This window comes from Rutidosis leptorrhynchoides, chromosome 7 (assembly GCF_046630445.1).
Source record: "Rutidosis leptorrhynchoides isolate AG116_Rl617_1_P2 chromosome 7, CSIRO_AGI_Rlap_v1, whole genome shotgun sequence".
Classification (NCBI taxonomy): domain Eukaryota; kingdom Viridiplantae; phylum Streptophyta; class Magnoliopsida; order Asterales; family Asteraceae; genus Rutidosis; species Rutidosis leptorrhynchoides.
The window spans coordinates 50568417-50589406 of NC_092339.1; the positions used below are offsets into that span (position 1 = coordinate 50568417).

General features: G+C 35.5%; 1 protein-coding gene across 1 annotated transcript; it reads right to left on the reverse strand.

Annotated features, from left to right (window-relative positions):
• Positions 1-14008: 14008 nt before the first annotated feature.
• LOC139857618 (large ribosomal subunit protein uL6-like) lies at positions 14009-15980 on the reverse strand. Its single transcript, XM_071846434.1, has 3 exons — positions 15546-15980; positions 14959-15081; positions 14009-14161 (listed from the first exon to the last, which is right to left on the reverse strand). Exons 1-3 carry the CDS (start codon positions 15915-15917, stop codon positions 14075-14077), a joined length of 582 nt encoding a protein of 193 aa, XP_071702535.1. The 5' UTR covers positions 15918-15980; the 3' UTR covers positions 14009-14074.
• Positions 15981-20990: the final 5010 nt, after the last annotated feature.

Consider the following 20990-nt stretch of genomic DNA (forward strand, 5'->3'; position numbering starts at 1 on the left):
TTTTCAACAAAAGTTGAGTTGGAGTCAATATGGTTAACAGTAGGCGAATTTTTTGTTGAGGGAAGAGGTAAATTAGGAGAAGAAATTGGAGAGGAGTGAACAAGGGTAGGATAGTCTTTTTCTTTTAAGTTAAATGGTGAATTTTGGAGTATGGGATGTCTGCAGTCGAAAGTAAGTTATTGATATTGCCCAAATTGTCGCCTATAAAATCTTTGTCACCAGATTTGAACAGTGACCTCTTGATCTCATCTGCAACAGAATTGGTACCATGTTTATTGTCTTTTTGAGACAATAAGGCTTTTGTCAGCTTTTCCATTGAATTGTGCACATCAGACTTTGAATAATTTTTTGTTGGTGTGTGAAAGTTTGAAAGTCCAACGGTACATATTTCTCCCTCCTCCAACGGTGGTTCAACCGGAGCCTGAGTATTTTCCGGTACCAGAATTTCAACATGAACATAATGAAATTTTTCAGAAACCGAAGATTCAAGATTAGCCGACTGTTTCATAACGTTAACAGCTTTAGAGGCTGACTTTAGCTCGAGATTGTAAGTCGAAATAGCCTCATCAGTCACAATCTCGATTGCTTCTTTGTAATTGACCTCTTCAACCCATAGATTATAATTAGCAACGTTTGCAACATTGGCTGAAGCCATTTTATCGATTGGACCAGGATTGTTAAATTCAATTAAGGCAAATAAGACATTCGCATGTTTGAGTGAGTGCGAACTTGTGTCTATGTGAATAACTCATCCAAAGTTGCTAGCTACTTCAATTGCACAATTAGGGGAACAACAATCGAAACGGGTACCCGAAATTGCAACTTTGGTGATTCTTGAGTACGTGTTCATTCTTTGAATCATTGGAATTACTTCAAGGAATTCGTGTTGGTTTAGCGTTGGGCCCATCGTGATTCGTTTGAAGCTCTCTTCATCCGAGCATTGAACAATATATCCAAATAATCCCCAAGCATAGATCGCCTCTACTGCAATTGATTGACTCTTTAACCATTTGAACAACTTCAGAGCAGAAATAGGGATTTTGTCGATCACCATGGCTATTAGTTGTAACCGACTACAACTTTCACTATTTTGGACAAATTAATAGTAGATTCACTTGCCTGTGTATATTGAGTATGAGATTTACCATGATTTTTAGGAGAAAAATCAGCATTAAGGTCGTTCTTTGCAAAGTTTACAGTAAGGGTCATGCCATTCACGATGACACCATTGAAAGATTTTATCACGTTGGAAGCCTGTTGCGAATTGACCAATCTGACAAAAGCAGATGAACGACCTTTTTTCCAGGAAATACCCAAAATTGTCCCAAGATCTTGAATGATGTTGCGAATGGTGAAGGGAGTGGTGAATCGAGACAAATTTCCCATAAAAATAGTGGCTTTTTGTGGGAAGGAGTGAGGATTCTTGAAAGGTTTTGGTCCGTTTGATTTGGAAAAGAAATGGGTGTTTTTGATTGGGATGGAATTGGGAAAAGAGGGTTTGAAGGAATTGACTGAATTTTGGTAGGTTGAAGGTTGATTGAACTTTGGCAAGGTTGAAGGTTTTTTGAAATTGGGGAAGGTAGAAGGTTGAGAGGAATTCATGTTTTAGGTAGTTGTTATATATGTCAGCAATTAGAAATTAAAGGAAGATTACTTTATTTCCCCCAATGAGATACAGATGACATTTTCTTTGTGTTTATAATTACCTTCGTGTTATGATTTTTATATTTAAATGATTTAAAAGATATGTTACATATTTGGTATCTGGCATCTAAGATACGCCCATCAAACAAATGGCAAATTTCAGATTTTTGTAGAAAAAAGATTTTCATGAAAAAGGATACTACACCATACTTCAAGTACACTGTTATACACCATTTTTGAAATAAAAGATTATGTACAATTTCAGTTTTGAATTACATAAATTACCTTGTCATACATTTCTTCCAATAAAAAACTTGCAAAACTGGATAAAAGCAAAACATACGCATTTATATTCTTCAAGAACACAAATGTTCCAAAGAGACCATGAACAACTCCCCTGAAATTCTATGATACAAGCATGGTTTTCGGCAATAAGACAAATTACACACCATGATCCAAAAGTGTAAAATGTTACAACATAGTTCAAACGAATGCACATACTAAATTTAATCTCTGTCTCTTCTTGGTTTAGAATATAATCAAATGCTGAAGAATTGTTATTGTTATCGTCCTCAATATTTATACTATAAAGCTAGACAGAGACACGAACCTCGAAAACAACATCGATCAGATTATATAATATAACTCAAGTTCGATAAATCTTAAGCCCCAGTTTCCTCTGTAAGGATCAATTTTCACCAATCTATCTGTATTTTTCGTATAATCAGTCCCGTTATCAGCAGAATTATCAAAAACTCCTCCAACGTGAGCCAGGATTTTCATCGACAGAAAACGGGCTTTGACAAAGGACAAACCTTGCAAAACACAAACGTTTAACGGAGTCACTAGGGGTCGACTGGGTGGCACAATATAACACTTTCTGTAAGCTCGTTATGCTTCTCATGAGGACCTAAGAGAGCAAACAAGTAGCAGGGGTAAATAGCAGAGGTGTCAACTTTCGCCCACTAGCTTATTAACTAGTCGATTTGTCCTTTGGGTTATGCAAAAAAAATAAAATAATAATAAGTAAAAAAATCACAAACTAGTAGAGGAACACTACTTGGCATATTAGTCTTATGCAAAAATTAGGACTACGTATACCATTAGACTAACTGTACCAGCATTACCCACCAATCATCTCTTCCAGGATATCGTTTTATAATTGATAACTTCCAGCCGTAATCTAGAATCGTCTAGATATTCAAAGCTAGTCAACTTTGACAACTCATGTAGAAGAAGCAAACTTGATAATAATGACGGCTAGCAAGTTGTTCTCCGTTCACACCAATACACCTCCTCATAAGGAAGTAGCAAAATTAGAAACGATTACGGCTAGCCACCATTTTCGTGTTCACACCATGTTATGTTCACACCATTCCACCTCCTCAAAGTTTTCTATAAATAGAGGTCCAAACCTTCATTGTAAATCATTCAGAAAAAGTGTAATCACAACCTAGTTAGTGTGTGTGAGATATGTGTAATCCTAACCAAGAGTGAATACATCCTAGAGAGTGGTGAGAATTCCTAGTGTGTTAGTTTGAGAGTTTTTTGTTTTATGAGTTTTGTAATACTCTGTAATCTATTCTTGAAAGTAATAGAGTTATTTTCTCTCAAATTTGTGTGTACCAACGTCCAGTCGATCCTCTCATATTCACAACAAGTGGTATCAGAGCTAGGTTAGAGGCGTTGGTCGAGTTTTCTGAAGTTTTCAACCTCGTTTGTGTTGAAAAATTATTTGTAAAGTGATAATGTCCACGGAAGAGTCAGGATCATCTTCCGGCACCATGATTATGCTCACTGCCACCAACTACACCTTGTGGAAACCTCAGATGGAAGATCTCCTCAGCTGTAAGGATTTGTTTGACCCTATTGAGTTAAAGGGTACAAATCCTAATTCTGCCAAAGAGAAAGAGTGGAAGAAATCAAACCGAAAAACTATTGGTCAGATCCGTCAATGGATTGATCATAGTGTCTTCCACCATGTTGCAAAAGAGACAGACGCATATGTCCTCTGGAAAAAGTTGGAGGACATGTACCAGGCCAAGACTGCTCGGAATAAAGCCCTGTTGATGAGGCGTTTAGTCAACATGAAGCTTAAAAGTGGAACTTCAGTTGCCGAGCATACCAGTGAGTTCCAGAGCTTGGTCAACCAGTTATCGTCTGTAGAGATGCCTCTTGGCGATGAAGTTCAGGCACTACTGCTACTTAGTTCTCTTCCCGATAGTTGGGAGACGCTGGTAGTAACACTCAGCAACTCAGCCCCGAATGGGAAACTTACCATGTCAATGGTCAAGGATGCCCTATTCAGTGAAGAGGCAAGGAGAAAGGACATGGGCACAGATCAAACCCATGCCTTTGTCACAGAGAATCGGGGGAGACAACAAATAAGTAGCAAAAATAAATGGAGAGGCAGAAGTAAGAGCAGTGGCAGAAAATCAATATATAAATGCTATCATTGTGGATTAGAGGGACATATGAAGAAGAACTGCTACCGATTGAAAGAAGAAGGTCAGAGCAGTTCACAATCGAAGAATAAGGGTGGAGAAACATTAGTTACTATCACTGGTGATGTAGCTTATTGTTCATCTGAGACATGCCTTCACGTCTCACGAGAAGACACAGAATGGGTGGTAGATACTGCAGCATCCTACCACGTGACTCCATACAAGGAATACTACACAACATACAAAGCTGGTGACTTTGGAGCTGTGAAAATGGGAAATTTCAGTTCCGCTGAGATTGTCGGAATTGGAGATGTCACAATAAAGACAAATTCCGGGAGCACAATCACTCTGAAGGATGTCCGCCATGTGCCAGATCTTCGGCTGAATCTACTTTCTGGAGTAGCTCTTGACAAACAGGGCTATGATAGTCATTTCAGTATAGGCACATGGAAATTGTCAAGAGGCGCTATGATAGTCGCTCGAGGACACATTTGTGGCACACTATACAAAACTCATGTGAAGATCTGTACAGACGGCCTTAATGTTACAGAAAAAGAGGCGTCACAAAATTTATGGCACCAGAGACTCGGTCACATGAGTGAAAAAGGATTGTCTACCCTAATAAAGAAGGAGCTTATCAATGTAGACAAGGATGTTACACTAAATCCTTGCAATCATTGTCTGTTTGGTAAGCAGCATAGAGTCTCGTTTAATTCCTCTTCAACGAGAAGTTCAGAGTTACTCAGTCTGGTACACTCTGATGTTTGCGGTCCCTTAGAGGTTGAATCAATTGGCGACAATCGATACTTTCTAACGTTTATCGATGATGCTTCTCGAAAGGTGTGGGTATATTTCTTGCGGACGAAGGACCAGGTTTTCGATTACTTCAAACAGTTCCATGTCATGGTAGAACGTGAGACAGGAAAGAAGTTAAAGTGTCTTCGATCCGACAACGGCGGTGAATACTCTTCCAGACAGTTCGATGCCTATTGCAGATCATATGGCATCCGACATGAGAAGACAGTTCCACGTACCCCTCAACACAATGGTATAGCAGAAAGAATGAACCGAACAATCATGGAACGTGTTCGGAGCATGCTCAGTATGGCTAAGCTGCCAAAGCCATTCTGGGGAGAAGTAGTCAGAGCCGCATGTTACTTGATCAACCGATCTCCATCAGTACCACTGAATTTTGAAGTTCCGGAGAAACTTTGGTCTGGAAAGGATCCATCATACTCTCAGTTAAGAGTATTTGGATGTTTGGCGTACGCACATGTAACCAAGGAGCTCAGACAGAAGCTGGATGTAAAGACTACTCCGTGCATATTCATAGGCTATGGAGATGAAGAATTTGAATACAGATTATGGGATCCAAAGGAGAAAAAGGTGATCAGAAGTAGGTACGTAGTGTTCCATGAAAGCCAGACAATAGAAGATATTGAATAGCCCACAATATCTCAGAAATCAAATGTTGCTGCTCAAGTGCCAGAGGCAACAACGGAATCATTCATGAGAAATGAATATACATTGCAAGATGAAATACCAGAAGTAGAAGATAATGAGGAAAATGAAGGTGCTGAGCAGGGGGAGCCACAACCCCATCTACCAGACGTTTCAGGACCATCACAAGGCAAAGATGATGGTGGATCTCCTCAGTATATTCCAGAAGTTCGAAGATCTGAACGAGGTCGGATTCCATCGAGTAGATATCCGGAATCCGAGTACCTTCTACTTACTGAAGATGGAGAACCAGAGAGTTTTCATGAAGCAGTATCTCATAAGGACAAAGAAAAATGGTTGCTCGCAATGCAGGATGAGATGGATTCTCTGCAGAAAAATCAGACTTATGAGATCGTAGAACTTCCACAAGGGAAGAATGCACTGAAAAACATTGGGTGTTCAAGCTGAAAAAGGAGGGCAGCGGAAAAGTGGTGAAATACAAAGCACGGCTTGTAGTCAAAGGATTTCAACAGAAGAAAGGGATTGATTTTGACGAGATATTTTCACCAGTAGTCAAGATGACTTCAATTAGAGTCATACTTGGATTGGTCGCAAGTATGAACTTGGAACTTGAACAGATGGATGTAAAGACAGCTTTTCTTCATGGAGATTTACATGAAGAAATTTACATGGAGCAGCCAGAAGGTTTTGAGGTTTCAGGAGATAATCTCGTATGCAAGCTGAAGAAAAGTTTATACGGTTTAAAGCAGGCACCTAGGCAGTGGTACAAGAAGTTTGACTCGTGCATGGTGAGTAAAGGGTACAAGAAAACTGCAACAGATGAGTGTGTCTACATTCAGAAGTTTTCTGGAGGAGATTTCGTTGCTCTTCTACTATATGTAGACGATATTCTGATCGTAGGGAAAGACGCAACGAAGATCAACCAGCTGAAGAAGGAACTCTCTAAGTCTTTTGACATGAAAGACTTAGGACAGGCTCAACAAATTTTGGGAATGCATATTACCCGAGATAGGAAGAATAGAAGGTTATGGCTATCTCAGGAGAAGTATATTGAACGAGTGCTTGAACGGTTCAATATGAACAATGCCAAACCTGTTAGCATTCCATTAGCCAACCATTTCAAGTTAAGTAAGAGATCATGTCCCTCATCCATGGAAGAGATCGGGGAGATGTCGTCAGTACCATATTCTTCAGCATTTGGAAGTTTGATGTATGCAATGGTGTGTACGAGGCCCGATATTGCTCACGCAGTGGGAACAGTGAGTCGTTTTCTCTCTAACCCCGGGAAAGAGCATTGGAATGCGGTAAAATGGATTCTCAGATATCTTAAAGGTACAACGAAGATATGTCTTTGTTACGGGGGAGCTGATCCAATCTTGGAAGGCTATACGGATGCTGATATGGCTGGAGATCTTGATAGTAGGAAATCTACTTCAGGATCCATTTACACTTTTGCAGGAGGAGCTGTTTCATGGCAGTCAAGACTACAGAAGTGTGTTGCATTATCCACAACCGAAGCAGAATATATTGCTGCCGCGGAAGCTGGAAAAGAAATGTTGTGGTTAAAGCGTTATCTCCAAGAATTTGGAATCAAGCAAAAGGAGTACAAGGTACATTGTGATAGTCAGAGTGCTCTAGATTTGAGCAAGAACTCCATGTACCATTCCGGTACAAAACATATTGATATTCGCTATCATTGGATACGCGAGGTAATTGATCGACAACTGTTGAGACTAGTCAAGATTCATACAAAGGAGAATCCTGCAGATATGTTGACAAAGGTGGTGACTCGAGAGAAGCTAGAGTTATGCAAAGACATAACCGGGATGTGTTTTCTTGTATACGGCTGGAGGGGGAGAATTGATAACTTCCAGCCGTAATCTAGAATCGTCTAGATATTCAAAGCTAGTCAACTTTGACAACTCATGTAGAAGAAGCAAACTTGATAATAATGACGGCTAGCAAGTTGTTCTCCGTTCACACCAATACACCTCCTCATAAGGAAGTAGCAAAATTGGAAACGATTACGGCTAGCCACCATTTTCGTGTTCACACCATGTTATGTTCACACCATTCCACCTCCTCAAAGTTTTCTATAAATAGAGGTCCAAACGTTCATTGTAAATCATTCAAAAAAAGTGTAATCACAACCTAGTTAGTGTGTGTGAGATATGTGTAACCCTAACCAAGAGTGAATACATCCTAGAGAGTGGTGAGAATTCCTAGTGTGTTAGTTTGAAAGTTTTTTGTTTTTTGAGTTTTGTAATACTCTGTAATCTATTCTTGAAAGTAATAGAGTTATTTTCTCTCAAATTTGTGTGTACCAACGTCCAGTCGATCCTCTCATATTCACAACAATAATGTCCATCTGTGATGGACGTAGAGAAAATGAATGTATCCTAGTGTTATCAAAGATGATATTTAGTCATTTAATTCACAAAAAAAGAAACGGGCAGAGCCATAACTAAGTACAGCAAGGTTGTCATAGGAAAGAACTCATTTTGTTGTGTCAAAACTAGAAATAACATTTACCAGACAAAAGAAATAGACTATATAAAATGACCCGAAACATAACAGACGGACATTCGGAAAAATATAGAAATTTTTTTAGTAGGTTTAAGAGATCCCAATGGGAGTAGTTCAGATTTTATTGGGATTCAGAATTCTTCCAATAAATAGGATAGATACTAATAAGAGAATTAAAGAGATGATGATTAATAATAACAACTGATTAAAGAATGAAGGGAAGTGAGAAAACATGATTCCAAGAAACAATTTACCACTTTATTTATGTTGGGTTTTAACTCTAGCATACTCCAACTAGTTAGAAACGAAATGGTTTATTGATGTTAAGCGATATTAAAATAACTTACACGTCCATCTCGTAACGAAGACAACGCCTGGTACCTTACCCTATATACATGGATCATATCATAACATTCACGAAACATACTTCAGACATAATAAGAAACATGAGGTTCTGGGAATGCACCTGCATAAAAATCTTGCTAATTTTAATGTAGCTTCCAGTTCAAAGCTGACAGGTGAGACCCTGAATAGAGTAAACAAATAATAAATATAATTATAAGTGAGTTTATGAATAACTTAACAGAATGATCCTGATAACATAAGGATCTGTGTTTTAATGTCAATTTCAAATTTAAACATCTTATTAACATAAAGTTTTTTAAACACTGACTACTTAAGTTGGATATATCATGCTCAGAAACTTCTTCCCTATTACCATGCCAATGTATAATTTACCACGGAGATCTACACTAAAGGGCTAAATAGTCTTTTCAGTTCATATTAGACCACCTTTAACCCACTCGATGATGTGTTGCACCAACACACCGGCGAACACGCCGTAGCGCGGCGTGTTGGGTGGAGAACTCCGCCGCGTGCTTCAAGTTAACACGTGAAGTTTGGGAGCGTGTTGAGTAAAAATGTGTACGTATTCTATATATTGCAACGGATATAATTTCTCCTTCTTCTATATATACAAAGATACACACAAACATATTCACACAACACAAACATATACAATACACTTCTATATTTTATCAAAACAGAATGTCTTCCACCAAACTTTCTCTTGACGTTCACTACGGGGGCCGAGCTGAGTACGACTGGAAATCGTACGTAGACGGGAAAAAAAATCATTTGAAGATGTTGACGTTTCTGATATTGAAGATTGGACGAAGCTGTCCAAGTTTCTCCAAAAAGAAACACCATACGTATTTACGCAAATTGTGTATTTCGACGAAGAGCAGTGGGATGCGCAAAAAGAGCGAGCCAGGACACGACCATGTCGAATTGTCTTGTATCTTGTAAACATGGGCGTTACTCCGGTTAATCGGGAGCCCTCCGATTCGAGTAGCCTTGAAGAAGGTTACGTGAGTCGGGATTCTATTTATTAGTTTATGACTTATTTTTCGTATCGTCTATCGTATCGTCTTTATTATGTAATCGTATCGTTTTTATTAATGTAATCGTATCGTTTTTATTTAATTTTAATCGTATCGTTTTTATTTTAATCGTATTTGTTTTCTTTTTAATTAATAAAATAATAGTATAAAGTAATTAATAAATCAATAAAATTGAAAGAAAAATGAAAAAGAAATAAAAAATACCCCAACACGCCACTCAGCACGCCACCCATTACCCAGCAGTATGGCAGCACGCTCATCAAGCACTCCACCCCACCCAGCAACACGCCCATCATCCCCTTCAGGGATAAAGATGGTCTTAATGAAAGACATAACTGCATCAGTATAGGGCAATCTAAAGCTACCTATCAGAATTGTCTTGTGTAAATGACTTCCTGTAATACATGATGACACTATTGTAACGATACTTGTCCTCCTCCTCTATAACTGGATCCTTTTTAACTTCTTTATCCATCTTATTGTACAAAAACAGAAACCGAAGAAATGTCACACCAAATATCGATAGACGATAATCATATTAGCAATCAACGTTTGCAAAAAAGAGTTGCAAACTGATCTGATCACAGAGCTTAAGAAAAGAATATCGAGAATCTTTCAGTCTTTTACCATATACATTTATATATAGCATGATGATAGCACATAGCCTATCATTGCTTTCAGCACGGTTTACTTGCTACATAACAGTATCACAATCTACTAATAGCTTATATGAGTTACTTTTAGCACACATTTTGAAGCTAAATCAAATACTATAAGAAGCATGGATGTCATTCCTGTTGGAGAGCCAAAATATAATTTACGGTATCTTTTTCATCTTAAATGATTAATCTTTTTATATGCTTACCAGCAAGGCACAAACACCACCTTCTAATGCACCAGCATATCAAAAGTAATCCCCAGTCAGCCTATCAAGTTCCAAAGCAGTAGAATAATGGGCATTAGCATCAACAGGTGATCCAGCAAGTAAACAATAAGCTCCAATCGTTTTCTGCGCTCAACCAAGTCTCCTCTTTTTCGTTTTGATCACCTAAAACAGTTGATCAAGTTGGTTTAGCTGCCATTCTTGAAGCATGCACTTGACATTTTAGTGTTTGGTATTTTTAAGGGAAAAAAAGGAAAAAAAAAAAAAAAAAAAAAAAAAAGGACAACGGAAATGTAGGAATCATTCAATCATCAGGACACCTTAAACATAGACCTCCTCTGAGCTTAATTTGGTTCCACCAGACTCTGCTTGAAGGAACCTGATAAGAATCAAATAGGAGCAGAGGGTAGATGATGAACAAATGATAGTAGAAACAATTAAAGATGAATAAACTGATTATACTTATTATTATTGATAACTAAAGATAGATGATAAACAAAATCAGAGGACATCCATAGTGATGGAAAACACTCTGCCTAATCAAGAAGAAGCACCATGCTTACTTCTTGCCCAAGCTGCAATAGCCGATACAAAACTCACAAAATAAACCTGACTGACTACCATTCTATCACTACCTCTATTTATGCTATATGACACTGCCCTAATAACTAATTAGGATGATCTCAGCCGTTCATCTAAATCTCAGACTCTGCTTGAAGGAACCACTTCTCAAATTCCATTAAAAATGAAGCAGTGATATCTTGCATCATCGTTTGTGAGTGAATCTCTTGAGTCCGCTGGTCAGCAGGAGGAAATAAAACCAATTTATTTCCAGTGTTATTACCATCTGCCAGCTGCAACATATAGAAACAAAAACACGGATGAGCCAAATAACAAATATCATTTCAAGGAAAGATAAAAGTATTATATACCCGTTATTGATCACAAACCAATAAAAAAGGTTAATCAAAAGAGAATCATTTAGTTAACCTTAGCAGTCAGTGGTGTACTAGTTTTGATTTATAAGGTGCAAGTTCCATCAAGTTCATGAGTTTTGGGAGTTATTTACAACTTTGTTACCTTCTTGAGCATTGCAAGTTGATGATAACAAACAAATCCAAGAAATGTTTTCTTTCGGTATTGATTTGGCTCAATAATGTAGCAGTGTAAGGTTTGCAGCAAGAAAAATGATACCCAATGCTCTCCCATTGCGATATAGTTACACCAAATCACTTAGGTGTATCATGTATGTGCTAATCAACTACAGTATTCAATTTGTTACTTAACCTAAGAAATGATCAGCTATTCACCAGTTAACAACTAGTACTAAAAATAATGATGCACATTAACATAACAAAATAACCTTAACTACACTAATTTTCTCACAGTACTAAAATCTGAAGCATAATTCTTAAATTAAATGAACTAAACTTAACAACTACCTGTTTATCACCAGTCGAAAATGCAAAACACCTTTGAACAAGTGACGAAGGATAACATTTACACGAAATTGAAAACTGATTAACAACGTAATCGAGATCAGGAGAAGACGGACAGTGACATATTCCAATAACGCCGTGAATTTACAATTCAATTGAATATCTTCCCACGGACTCGGCAATTTTTGATGTTCGGTGTAGACCGAAGTAATAGTTGAGACTTAAGAGTTCGATCTTAAGGTGACATGGCGTAGGCACAGAACAAGTGTAGGTGGATGTATCCGATTGGATTAACGGATATCCGGATTATTGAATTTGTATCGATGCTGACGTCAGTCTCCATTTATGTTAATATCGCAGGAGATTAGGATTAGTTGACAGTTTGAGATTGAGAGTGACGGTTTGCAGTGAAGAAGAAATGGGAATATAACCCTTGTTTTATTACTTTGGTCCCTGATGATTATACCATCTTTCTATTGGAAGTCCTATGTTTTATTTGAAGACTCGAAACACATACATACATACAAAGTCAACAAGGCCTACAATACAAAGACGAAACAAACGTTACAAACAAACCCCAAACTAGCGAGATGACACACAATGCAAATGAACTGAAGAAAAAAACAACTAAATGAGATACATAACAAAAAAATTACACCACACAAACGAAAGACTTCACAAGCCTTCAACGTTAAAATTTCTCAACTCCTCTCCATGGACTTTCATTGCCTTAGGTTTCTTTTTTCTTTTTCTTTTTTAAGTCGTCTTCGAGTTAAGGGTGAGGTGTTTCTTTTAAATTAATATCATTACACTAAAATTAAATCAAATTTAATTAATTTAGAAAACTGGATTAAATTATTAATTATATAAACAAACAATTCTATGTCTAGCTCATTGAAAAATTTAGCTTTTACGTGAAATTATTTTCAATGTATATGGCCCTTTATTCACTTTTCTTTTTATGTTGGTTACGATATTAAGTTGCTTTTCAATGATCTTGTGAACAGGTCCATCAAAGGTGTTCAAATAAGCAATATAAGAACGTTTAATCACTCTTGATACGCAAATGACAAAATTATCTTCACCCATCCATCATTGAAGAAGGTTCAAAGAATAAAACAAATTATCTTCTTTCGAATCTCGGATTTAAATATGAATGTCGCAAAGTGTTAGATATTGATTTAAATTATCAAGATATTGTAAGAGTAGTTTTGGTGGGAGTTTTTTGGTGACAATATTTTGGTGGGAAGTTTTGGTGGAAAGATTTGGTGGGAAGTTTTGGAGGGATGGTGGGAAGATTTGGAGGTAACTTTTGTGGAGGGAATCCTTGGCTATTAACAGTAGTCATTGTGTGAGAAGAAAAGTGGAGGAGTTAAAGATAAAAATAGAGAGTTTATGAAAGTCGTTTAACTCCGTCCCGAGTGGTGGTCTCGGTGATTCAATAACGATGGAAGCGAATTCCGTTTTTGTAATCTACCGTTTGTGAGAGGTCTTGAGAGATACGTGATAATATTCAAGAGTGTTGTAAGGAGCGTTCATTCTTGTAATATTGTTCGTATATAGTGGAATTTAAGTGGCTTACGAGTCTCATGGTTTTTACTCTCCCTTGAGAAGTTTTCCACGCAAAATGTTGTGTGCGTATAACTTTTATATTTTGTCGTTTAATTATTGACTTATACATGGTTGTGTGATTCTTAATGTGATGGGGATCGATCTCGAAAGTGATATGTGTGCGGGTTCGATCCCAACACGAAGACCATTGTTAATGAGATGAGCGAGTGGCTTAAGCCTTCTGCTAAATCAAGAATTCAAGATACAAGAATGTATCATGAGTTTAAACCCCATTTCCTCTGGAACCAAAGAAATGAATTGGGCAAGGTCAAATGGCGTGAGAAAATACCTTTTAATGGACTGGGCAGCTCTCGGTTCTTAAACATATTATGTCTATTTTACTGGAATCAGTTTAATATCGTTTGTATTCTGGTCATTGGCTGAATACAGTGAATTGCTAACTGAATGACAAATACACCAAAACACAATAAAAATACCTAAAACAGAATTTAACTGCATTTGTTTAAAGCTAACAAGACTTGATTTTAGTCCAATCAAAGATGTTGTAAACATTAATGCTAGGCAAGACAAAAATCTAAAAGAAAAATGAAACCAACGCGAACTTATAGCAAAATATCAAATTCAACTCGAAAGGTTCAACAAAAAGGCTAGAATTATAAAATCCTGTCTCAAGAAAAGAAAATAATGTTGTGCTCAGCAAAGTTAAGCTTCCTCTTCAATTTTGGCCTTGTCACTCACATAAATACCATCAAGAAACTTCCTGATATCCTTGTTCTTCACATGACATTTCTGGAAATAAAAAAAGATGTTTAAGTTAACAAGTAGATAACTGATACAAGATTATTTGTTTTTAATTTCATTGTAAATGTAATTGTAATGTAATGTTCTGTTTCATAACAAAAATGAACACTGGCCTAATATTATTGGTCCTTAATTCTCTAAATGATACAATGTAAGTTTATGACACCAATAAGTACTGTGTTATTTGGTTTAACCTTCAAGGGGAGTGATTTTTGTAAACAAGTTTTACAAATCAATTGAAACAGAAGATTTCAATTTTGAGAATATACTAACAAACATATGTGACCAATTCTGGTTTTCGAAACAAAAAGCTCGCTGACAATTATATGTCAACACAAAGAGTAGTTTAAATAAAAGTATTCAATATGTTGTGTGCAAAGGCACATACATGATACAATTAAAGCCGTACTATTATGCATACGTTACTTATATGTGCAACATGAATCATATCATCTTTCTAACATTCCAGTTATTGACTTAACCAAATATAGAGGGAGGACAAGATGGAGGCATAAATTTTCAAGGGAAGCAACCCTTTTATCCATAATATTCATTGATGAATATTACATCAAATGGCATTAACATGATAAATGAATATATGACCTGAACACTTCCTCCCTAAATCCCTCAAAAATTTTACTTCGCCTAGATTCTTCCCCACTGTATATATTTGTATCAACGTTCACTAAAAGTGCATTCACAAAATACATAAAAAAAGCACTAATATGTAGGTTGCATATTAAGAGCTTCACATAAAGAAACAATCAAACAAAATAAACAGGTACCTGATTGATCAAAGCACAAGATCGAGAAACAAGCTCGATATCATTTCCATCCAGTACGAGCTCATCCTTAACCTTCTCTGATCTAACCACAGTAACACCATCAAGCAAATCAACTTTCCTCACCTGCTTATAGAAACACATCTCATTAGATAAATAGTGACAACTAGATTAAGCATAATAACCAATACAATACAATACAAATTCAAATTAAAAACTATCACACACTTTTAAAGGTTCTAATAATTGCAATATAGATGTCTAAATCACGTACAATAATATTAAACATGAATTGTTTAAAACAAACAAACAACTAACTACTAAGCACACCTAAATTACATCAGATTAATTTAAATTTAATCAGATTAATTATGTCACATCTTCACTTAAGCTTTAGATATCTATTCAAAGACACTAACTACTCCCTAATTAGCAATACATCAAACATTAAATTGCAACACAGCCAGAATAATCAGCAGCTAACCACAGAATAATCAGCAGCTAACCCACTAAATATTAATCAATTTGCACATAATAAAACTAACAGAAACCTAATAGGATAGTAATACTAAAGATAAATAGATGTAAACCTTTTTTTCTCCGAGAAAGTTTCGGATCTCAATAGCAGTATTAGCATTAGTAATGCTAGCATTGATTGGAAAATGAGCATACACAAACCGCATTTTGTACCTAAACCCTTGAGTAACACCAATAATCAAATTATTAACATGACTAAGAGCTGTACGGATAGCAGCTGTGGTTTTCCTGGATCCAAACCACGCATCAACTTTCAATTTCTGTTTTCCTTCTTCATCAGTAATCAATTGGAAATCAAGGTTAAGATGTTTGAAGGTACGAGTAAGAGTTCCTCTTGGCCCTTTCACTTCGATAACTTTGGCCTTCACGTTGATCTCCACACCTTCTGGTATATCCATGGCCTCCGATGACAAAATCGTCTTCATTTTTCTTGTTTTTGGTGATGGTGGTTACAGTTGGTGTGGAGAATTGAAGGATTTTGGAGGCAAGGAAATAAAACCCTAGAAAATAAGGCATATAATGTTTGTATGTATTTTTAGGGTTGCTTGTATGGGCCGATTAAATCGTAATGGGCCATATCATGTGATGTTAGATAGGCCATTGGACACCCTACATTATTTTAACGGGCCACTTATAAAAAAGAGAAAAATAAATTATCTCTCTTAATTTTATATGACGGTTGATCAAGGGATTATCACCAAAAAGCCCATTTTTTTGAACTTATTTGCGTGAGAGCCCATAAAAAAAAGTTTGACAATTTGCCCTCGCAAGGAGCAAGATGTCTCTTGCTCCCTTGCGCCTTACGTCCTTGGTTTCACTTGAGAGCAAGGTGCCTCTTGCTCCTTGCTCTCAGGTGGAAGCAAGGTGCCCCTTGCTCCCTTGCTCCCACCTGGGAGCAAGGGAGCAAGATGCACATTGCGTCTTTGCTTCTACTTGGGAGCAACGGAGCAAGATGCACCTTGCGTCCTTGCTTCCACCTGGGAGCAAAGGAGCAAGAGGCACCTTGCGTCCTTGCTTCCACCTGGGAGCAAGGGAGCAAGATGCACCTTGCTCTTTGCTCCTTGCTCTCAAGTGAAACCAAGGTCGCAAGGACGCACGGCGCAAGGGAGCAATAGGCATCTTGCTCCTTGCGAGAGAAAATTGTCAAACTTTTTTTTATGGGCTCTCGAGCAAACAAGTTCAAAAAAATGGGCTTTTTGGTGATAATCCCGTTGATCAATCGTTTTACAGCCTTGAGTGTAAAAAGGAGTGTATTTGAATTCATTGTTTGTTCTCCGATATTGGTACAAACCTAGTTTGCGATCCAGTAATCAGGCGATGGTGGTTTAGGTTATTATGGGTCTAAATGAGACGTGTGTAGCACGTGACTCCAACTCAATTAACATAATTGTAGTATAGTAGTATTAATATAGTTCTTACCATTCGTAATAGGTTAGCTTATGAATTTGTATGTGTGTGATCACATTTCTTCCTCCTCTTCTTCTATAATACTTGCGACTATATTTGAGTATATCAATAAATGTCATTTTGTTTCAATCTCAAGATCCGTTTCTTATTCCTAACATTTTCAGATTGTTAGGAGAACCTCTTTGATTCATTACGAATTCAAGAAGTTCATATCAGTTTGACAATTTATCTTTGAAGTTTAATTCGGTAACGAACATTTGAGTTCATTCTACTAAGTCTCAAAGTGATGGTTGAAAGTTAAAAGTGGTCTTGAGATTGACCAATAAACTAACAAAATTGTTGAAAGTGGTCTTGATATTGACCAATAAACTAACAAATTTGTTGAAAGATTGAGCAATAAACGATTGAAATATACTCCGTATCAAACTCATAAAGCTGATGATCCGTACACTATTAGATTTTAGTCTTACACCACCAAACATGCATTAAAGCTTTATATTGTAAAACACACTCATGCACATTTGGTGATGTATGACTGAAATTAATGGTGTACGAATCACCTTCCAAATGATAATCATTATTCACCAATAAGCTTTACTGAACCGTGCAACGTATATCCAAGGTATTGAAAAAAAAAAAAAAAACTACATACTTGACCTTAAAATTGATTATCGTCATCTTTATCTTATTAATTAAAAAATTGTTATTGTTCAATTGTATCTCATTTCATCATATTAAAATTGCAATATTCTACTTCATATCATAATATAATCTATCTAATCTAATTCACATACATTATATAGATATAGATTCTTGTAAAATCAAACCAAATTCTACCTTTTATGGCAGATTAAAATAAGTATGACAGTAATATGATAATTTACAACTTATGTAAAAACTAGTACTAAAAGTAACAATATAGATTGACTCATTTTTTTCCCAGTCTCCAAGCCTAGTGTGAGATTATATGTAGGAAAAATAAAACAATCTGTAAAGAAGCATTTAAGAATAACATCAAACTAGCAAAAATATTACCAAAACTTTTTAACTTATCTTAGTATATGCTAACTTCAGTAACACATTTTTCTGGCAATAAGAAAACCAAATCAGTAACAATGTACACATCTTTACTAAAAAAAAAATTACACGATCGCTATAAGATTAGCATCTTAAAAAACCTCTCAAAACGACAACCACTTTGTAGTTGTCTTGTTTCAGAAGATTTTTATCTGTTAGACAATTCGTGCACTAGAAATATCTTGTCAGAGTTGTTCATCATCTGGTGCCATGTTTAGATCAGGCAAAACAAACCCTGTTTTGTGAGCCTTAGCTTCGGGTGGCATCACACATGATATGTAATTCCATTAGTGTCACAATCTATAATTTATGGAAGATATTTTGGACCCACGTGAAATAAAAAGATACGGTGTAACTAATAATGGGAAAAAAAAAAACAAAAAAAGCAAAAAAATTATCGCCAACAAATAAATGAAATCCTCCTTACCAAGGTTGCAAAATTCGCTATTCGGAGATTAATCGGTCGGCACTTTGGAAGGATTAATCGAAAATTCGGAGATTAATCGGGGATTAATCGGATTGTACTATTTACATTAAAATATTGAATATCAAAAATTATATGTGAAAATATAGAATAAAACCATAAGAATAAACAGACGGATGATGATATGTACACAACCCTTTTTTGTTATGTACACAACCAACATGTTTTACAGTGTTGTACTGTACAATACTGTAAAGCATATTGGTTGTGTACAAAACAAAAAAGGACATAAAGTTTAACATAATTGTCTAAAAGTGTTCATTTTGTTCAAAATCTTTAGAATTCTAGTTCAACTTCATGTTAAAATGTTGATCAATTTTGACTTTGACCGACGTTGATTACCAAATTTGATTTTGACCCATCAATAGACGTTGACTAATTATTTAAACGGATTTTAAAAAATCGAAACGGATTGCTCTTAAAAATGATTAATCGGGGATTAAACGGAGAGTAAACGAATTTTTTGCAACACTGCTTCCTGACCCTCAAGGCCTCAAACAAAATATTTACTGAGTAACTTTCTTCCAGTGATAATATTCCGTTGCAAAGTATGCTACAACCTTCAATTGTTTTTATATAATGATCAACTCAAATGTATAATAAATAATTAATCAGTCTCAAAACAAATAGATTGAAATATATTTTTAGGTAATTATTTTAGAACTAAAATTTATTTGTTTGGAACCACAGGTTTGTTTAAATGAAACAGTTTAATGATATATTTTAGGTATTAAGTGAATTTAAACGCTAAAGTCATTTAGTTTAATGACCCGACGGATTCCGATTAAAAACTTCTCGTTGTTTTTACAAACACATTCAATTTATTCTTTCACCATTATCTTCCAATTTTCATGACGTGTATTTCGCATACATATATAACGTAATTAATTACGTAAAGAGGACTCATATTTGAATTTGAATAATAATATAATAATAATTAATGAGAGTGAAATTTTTTCCTTAAAAATATGAAATAAATTCCGTTTGTGTTATCTAATACAATTACCTTGCCTTTCAAAAAAAAAAATATGAAATAAATAAATAAGTAGATTTAATTTAATTAGTCATTAATTAGATTATTGACATTAAGAGTTTAATTTTTTTTTTCTTTTTGATTGTTTTTAATAAAGAAATTAGTCTAATAGTGACATCATCATTATGGAATTTTAATAGAAACTATAGATAGATATATGATAAAAAAGTAAAATTCGATGCTCTATTTTGAGATATAAACAACAATTATTTTTATTTAATTTTTTATAAAGTAATAAAATAAATGTAAATGTAAACATCCTATGCGGAGCCAAATTCATGAGGACGAGGCAAATAATGGATCGCCACGTGGAAAACAATTTAAGACATCGAAGTCAAATCACAAACCAACACAGTCCTTGCTTTATCTTCCAGCTCTTTTACCACTTTACCCTTTCATTTCTTCCTCGAAGTAAGCAATGGATTAATATCCAAAGTCAAACAAGGAATAATTTTTATGTACTTATTACAAGTATTTATAATAATTTATGATGATAAATTATAAATTATAAATGATACTTATAAACACCAGATCCGAAAATTACAAAAAATGGGCTTACCCATGATTCGAAATACGGAGTAGATAATAACCCAAACCAAAAGGGAGATGATATATCCACATCACTTTTACTCCTTCCACCTGAATGTTCTAGAATACTCTTAAATGATAACTTATACAAATTTTTTGTTAAATATTATTCAGGGACATTTTAGAGAAAAAGACATAAATGATGGTGGATGAAGTAAATTAGATAAACAAAAAAGACACCCATTATCCTCAATATAATAATATAATATTAATATATTAATTAATATCAATCAAAAATATCAATTCAAAAAGGTAAACAAAAGAAAAAATGGGAATTAAAGCCGCACAGAAAAATTGCAACTTCCGAAAATAAAATAAATAAACATTACGGAATAAAATCAAATAACATGAAAAAGACATAACTACCCTTCACCAGTAAGGGTCCCACTCTCTACCTCCCCCACCTTTTGTCATAAACATGAAAACCTACCCCAGTACGTACGTGGATCTAATCATCTAAACAACAACATTCGGCAAGGGCAATTTCGCCCATTAAAAATAAATCATTAGTCCCTGTTGGAGAAGTTTCCTACGTATATCTTTATACGAAATGCGAGTTCTCGGTTAAACTAAACTAAAATTACTCAAAAACATGTGTAAAATTAACATTAACATTTTTTATAAACCCAAAACAAAATATTACCACAAAAAAACAAAAAGCAATCCAAGGTAATAATTAATAAAAACGAAATTCATAAAACACGAAATTGTTTGGACTACGTTAAGTAAAACTGTAAAAGTACTAAATGAGCAAACAGAAAAAGTTAAAACGAATGTGGGTCAGATTAGATTATTCTCTCGAGTATATGAGAAGGGAGCTGATTCGTACACCACTAGATTTTAGCCATACACCACTATAAGGTGCATTAAAACAGTGTACTACTATAAGGTGCATTAAAACAGTGTACT

Bases quoted from the DNA above. Each gene is read 5' to 3' on its own strand.
- LOC139857618 (XM_071846434.1), bottom strand. From the start codon at position 15,917: ATGAAGACGATTTTGTCATCGGAGGCCATGGATATACCAGAAGGTGTG. The intron at 15,082-15,545 runs GTTTACATCTAT...TTCTATAAGCAG, and splicing joins ACTTTCTCGGAGAAAAAAAG to GTGAGGAAAGTTGATTTGCT. The intron at 14,162-14,958 runs GTACCTGTTTAT...TTTTATTTCCAG, and splicing joins CTTGTGCTTTGATCAATCAG to AAATGTCATGTGAAGAACAA.